Source organism: Mesoplodon densirostris, chromosome 18 (genome assembly GCF_025265405.1).
Source record: "Mesoplodon densirostris isolate mMesDen1 chromosome 18, mMesDen1 primary haplotype, whole genome shotgun sequence".
Classification (NCBI taxonomy): Eukaryota; Metazoa; Chordata; class Mammalia; order Artiodactyla; family Ziphiidae; genus Mesoplodon; species Mesoplodon densirostris.
In genome coordinates this window covers 26,800,338-26,805,747 of record NC_082678.1, presented here as the reverse complement: position 1 = coordinate 26,805,747, position 5,410 = coordinate 26,800,338, and the positions used below count along the sequence as shown (strand labels likewise).

The 5,410-nt window shown below is 64.3% G+C and overlaps 1 protein-coding gene across 1 annotated transcript; it reads left to right on the top strand.

Annotated features, from left to right (window-relative positions):
• Positions 1-1,946: 1,946 nt before the first annotated feature.
• LOC132478900 (forkhead box protein J1-like) lies at positions 1,947-4,899 on the top strand. The gene is made up of 2 exons (XM_060082367.1): positions 1,947-2,444; positions 4,132-4,899. The coding sequence occupies exons 1-2, from the start codon at positions 1,947-1,949 to the stop codon at positions 4,897-4,899; spliced, it is 1,266 nt and encodes a 421-aa protein (XP_059938350.1).
• Positions 4,900-5,410: the final 511 nt, after the last annotated feature.

Below are 5,410 nucleotides of genomic sequence, written 5' to 3'. Positions count from 1 at the left end.
GAGGGCAAGGGGTAGAGGGAAAGACATGTTTCTGGGTGGGAGCTGGTGTACCATCCCCCGGGCACAGCTCCTGCGCAGAGGCCTGATAAGGAGCCCTCACCTCCACCCACCCCCTTCAACCAGAGAACTTCCAACTGCAGCTCCTCAGTAATTGAAGAGCAGGAAAGCTGGTGACTGGAGGGAGGCTGGGGGAGGGGAGGAGGAAGGACCACAGTCCACCGTTAGTCCGTCACTTAAAGGCTGGTGAAATTAATGGGGCAAATGACCCCAGTCAAAGAATTTGGCAAGTCCACGGCTTTCCTGGGTTTCACCCAGCGGCTCTGTTTCCTCGGCTATCTGGAAAGGAGGGAGAGCACTTGCGAAGAAGCCTCTGGAATGTCAGCTTCTGGGAATCTTGCTGAGGACGGGGCGGGGAGGGAGCGCTTACCGGGAAACACTGGATTACCCTAGCCGCCTTGGGGTGCCTGCGACCGGGGCTGCGGTTTCTGCGGACCTGAGCGGCAGGTGGCATCGGAGAGTCAGACCTGCTTGCGGGCACCAAGACGACACTCGGTCGGGAGACCGGGACAGGCCGCAGAAACGTGAGCAAGTGCCACTCGCAGCCCAGAGGAGAGGAAAGGAAAGCCCCAAGCATGCACCCAGCCCTGGCCCCCGCGCCACGGGCTGCGTCCCAGGAGCCGTCGCCACCTCTGAGCAGCCCAGATGGGAAGGGGGTGGGGCGGAGGACGGTTCCCGCGGCGAACTGCTCGCCGAGGGCCCCGGGGCCTCTGCGGGAGCGCCAAGCCGCGCGCCTCTCCGAGCCCTGCGCGGGGCCCTCGGGCGGGAATGCGCGGAGCCGGGACGCGGTGGCGGGTAGGGGGCTGGGTCGCACGCGGGAGAGGGCGGCAGGAGGGAGCTGGAAGAGAGTTACCGCGTGAGAGAGCGGTTAAGAGCGCGCGGTCTCTTTGGAGATGCCCTGGCCAATGGCAGAAGCGGAAGCTGTTTATATGGGCGGGGCGTCGCCACGGCAGCAGGAGACGCCTTGCGAGCGGCTACTGAGTGCCGGTCCCCGGCCGCTGGCTTTCAGAGAGGCGCCGTCGGGCGTGAGTGGCGACGAGGATTGCTGGCTGGGCCCTCGAGCTGGGAGCAGAGAGCCGCGGTGAGGGTGGGCGGTGGGAGGACTTTCTTTGAGAACCTTCCTTTGGCCCGGGCTGCGCTCTGAGCCAGGTAAGGGACGGGGAGGGCTGCAGGCCGTGGGAAGGGAGGGCGTCAGTACCAGCCCGCTCTCCCATCCGTCCACGACGGAAGTGGTGGGCCCGGGGACTGACATCAGAGGCGTTTGGGGGACACTCACTTCCCACCCCCTTATAACTCTCTGTATTGTTTCCTTCCTTCCCCTTGATCCCCATCCTAATATCCCTTTTCAAAGATCAGACGACCTCCCCCGCCCCCCGACCCGTCGTACTGCCCTCCTGGACTCTCTCGCCCCATTTCCATTGGTTGTGGACGGAGAGAGGGGGGTTAATTCCCCGCTTTGAGGGAGAAAGGGGTGGCCTCGCATGCCCCTACACTCTTCCCTCGTTTGGCTAATTAAGTCTCCTCTAAAAGATCCAAGAGGAAAAGAGCGAGGCGAACCCCCTGTGGGTCGGACCCCCGGGCACACCTTCTGTTTCCCAGACCTCGGCAGTAAAAGATCCTCCCCAGCTGCAGGAAGGATTTTAGTAAGAGCCTCCCCCCTCGCCCACACTCTCCCCTCGGGGGTGGGGAAAGAGGGCTCAGTTCCCGCTCTGGTCCCCGCAGGCACCACACTCCGTTTGGAGGAGGCTACCCCCGGATCGCGGGATGGAAGCCCGCTTCCGGGAGGCTGCGTAACTGAAGCGGCGGGAGTCAGCGGGCCGGAGAGCTCGGCGGCCACCCTCGGCTCGGCTCGTGGATGTTGACAGCCCCCTCGGAGAGTCCCCGCAGATATGGCGGAGAGCTGGCTACGCGTCTCGGGAGCAGGGGCAGCGGAGGAGGCCGGACCGGAAGGCGGCCTGGAGGAGCCCAACGCCCTGAATGACAGCCTGACCAGCCTGCAGTGGCTGCAGGACTTCTCCTTTCTCAACGCCGAGGTCCCCGCCCTGCCTTCGGCGGACACCGACCCCCACGGCTACCACGAGCTGTCAGGCTCGGCCGAGCCGGGGTCTCCCCTGGCGGCGGACCCCGCCTGCCTGGGGCAGCCGCACACACCCGGCAAGCCCACGTCCTTGTGCACGCCGCGGAGCGCCCCCTCGGGGCTGCAGGCCTCGCCTCCCGACGACGTGGACTACGCCACCAACCCGCACGTGAAGCCGCCCTACTCGTATGCCACGCTCATCTGCATGGCCATGCAGGCCAGCAAGGCCACCAAGATCACCCTGTCGGCCATCTACAAGTGGATCACGGACAGTTTCTGTTACTTCCGCCACGCTGATCCCACCTGGCAGGTAGGGAGGCACTCCCTCCCTCCCTCCCCATGCCCGCGCGGACTGGACTCACATCCCAGATGCGCAGGCCAAGTAGGCGCGGTACGGCCAGGGCCCCGAGAGAGGAAGGCCGTCCAGGAAGGACCTCAAGGGAGCCCAGTGCTTGGACTGCTGCCCCTTTGACTTCAGAGACGGAGGAGGGAGGATGTTCAGAGGGCTGTAGGGGTGCCGACCTAGAGGTTCAAGTGGAAAGAACTTGTCACTCATCCAGCAGGCTCAGCCCAAAGACCAGGGCTGAACTATGCGTGGACACAGCCCCCCAGGGTAGGTTGATGGACTGAGGGACACATTTTTGTCCCAAGTCCTGGAATTCCTCGACACTACCCTCCTCAAGGTCAGTTTGTCAGGGCCTGACTGGAGGCAGAGCATCGTTCCTGCCAGGCTCTGCATCCCGCCTGCTTTCAGTTGGCTGGAGGGGCTCTGGGAGGGGAGAGGGGCGTGCTGCAGGGTGTGAAGGCCATCTGTGTCCCAGTGGAAGGGCTCCGGGGCCTTCCGAAAGCTGCCGTGCCAGCCCCCACCCCAAGCCCTCCCTAGTTTCCTGCCTACACTCCTCCCCCTCTTCTCATCAACCTCCCTGGGGGGACAATTACCTCAGCCACGTGCTTTCCACAGGGGCTCTTTCCTCCCACACTGGCTTCATGTTCCAAGTCTCCGGAACCTGGCACAGAGCAGCCAAGGGGCCCAGACCACCATGTAAATCTCCCAGTCTTGCCAGGGGGCACTACTCACCTGCCGGCCCCACCCACCAGGCCCCAGACCCCTGTGCCCCAGCGTGGTTTGGACTGTGCACCCAGGCGTGAACAAGGCAGGATGGTGATTCAGGCTGGGCACACACTGCCCTGAGCCTCTTCGACCATCAGGATGAGGGGCTACTTGGGGACAGAGACCCTGAGGATGCACAGATCCTTCCCTGTGGCACAGGTCACAGGATCAGAGTTCCTGTGATCACAGCTATTCCACGTTTGCTTGGGCCCTGACCCTGGGGCAGGTACCATTTGTAACCTTGGTGAGAAAGCAGAGACCCTCCACCACCCCCCACCCCACCCCAAGCCTGAGAGGCCCCAGGAATGAGCGCTATGCTCTTGGCTGGGTAATAATCAACTGAGGCCTCAGAGCCTGGGGTGGGAGGAGGGGGACATGGTGGGTGAGGGCCCAGGCCAGCAGCCGGCTCTAGAAACAAGGAAAGTCATCAGATCCTCCCACACTTCATCCCCCCCGCCACACACACCCCCTCACACCCACTCACTCATTTCACAAACAGAGAAGGCCAGCCAGGCCCAGGCAGAGGGAGATGGCCATCCAGGACCTGGGGGAGCCAAGGCCTTTGAGCAGAGGCCGCAAGCAGCGGGGTAAGGGAGGGAGGGCAGGACAGGCTGGCACTGAGAGCCACCCTGCGGCTCAGGGCTCGGATGACTGAGCAGGCAGATATCCTGGCAAAAGGGAACAAAAGCCCCCGACAGCACTCCCAGCTCCTGGTGCCCCGTGGCTGGTGTCCCAGAGCCTCCCGCTCGGAGCAGCGCCTCTGTCTCCCCTGCCCCCATCGGAGAGAAGGTAGTGGTGGGACTGGCAGTGGCGCTAGGAGCCCCCCATCACTGACCCCACCCACTCTCCCAGCTGTCTTCCTTCTCTCCTATCTCCCTGTGTCCAGAACTCCATCCGCCACAACCTGTCCCTGAAGAAGGGCTTCATCAAGATGCCCCGGGAGAAGGACGAGCCAGGCAAGGGGGGCTTCTGGCGCATCGACCCCCAGTACGCCGAGCGGCTGCTGAGTGGGGCCTTGAAGAAGCGGCGGCTGCCCCCAGTCCACATCCACCCGGCCTTTGCCCGCCAGGCCGCGCCAGAGCCCAGCGCCGCCCCATGGGCCGGGCCACTGACCGTGAGCACCGAGGCCCAGCAGCTGCTGCGGGAGTTCGAGGAGGCCACTGGGGAGGCGGGCTGGGGTGCAGGCGAGGGCAGGCTGGGGCGTAAGCGTCAACACCCGCTGCCCAAGCAGGAGGCCAAGGTCCCGCGGCCCTCTAGCCCCCTGCTGCTGACCCCGGAGGAGCAGGGTGAGCTGGAACCCCTCAAGGGCAACTTTGACTGGGAGGCCATCTTGGACGCTGGCACGCTGGACGGGGAGCTGGGCACGCTGGAGACCTCGGAGCTGATCCCGCCGCTGAGCCCTGCCTCCCACGGGGACGTGGACCTCACCATCCATGGCCACCACATCGACTGCCCTGTTACCTGGGGGCCTCCAGTGGAGCAGGCTACCGACAGCCTGGACTTCGATGAGACCTTCCTGGCCACATCCTTCCTGGAGCACCCCTGGGACGAGAGCACCCGTAGCTCCCTGCCCCCCGAGCCCCTCTTTGAGGCCGGGGATGCCACACTGGCCTCTGACCTGCATGACTGGGCCAGCCTGGGCGCCTTCTTGTAAGAAGCCAGGCCCTGCCCCACCTCCAGACAGCACCGAAGTCTGGGCCCAGACTGCCCCCCTCCCCGCCAGTGCAGGCCCATGGACACCCTACCGCCCAGGCAGGGGCTGGGCCAGGTCACCCCACCAGGCCACACGGCCCCCAGCCCAGGCCATCCTCAGATTCTAGTCCAGCAGGCTGAGAATTGGGGCCCAGGACCAAAATTGCTGCCTCCGCTCCCCAGCCCCCCATACACACAGTGTTTCATGGATCCACTTCTTCCCTGCCCCAGAGACACGCTAAGGGCCCTGCACTATGAGAGCTGCGGCTTGGAGGGGCCCTGGCCAAGCTGGAAACATCAGTACGGGGCCCGCCCCGAACACCTTAGCTTCTGAAGCTTCTCTCTCTCCTGCTCTCCTCCCCAGGTCTCTATCCAGAGCAAGTTCCCAGGTACAACACATGCTGATTAGGTGACTGCAAATTAACACCCAAGAGGCCTCTCCCGGCAGTCTGTGAGGAGGAGCTAGGCGGAGG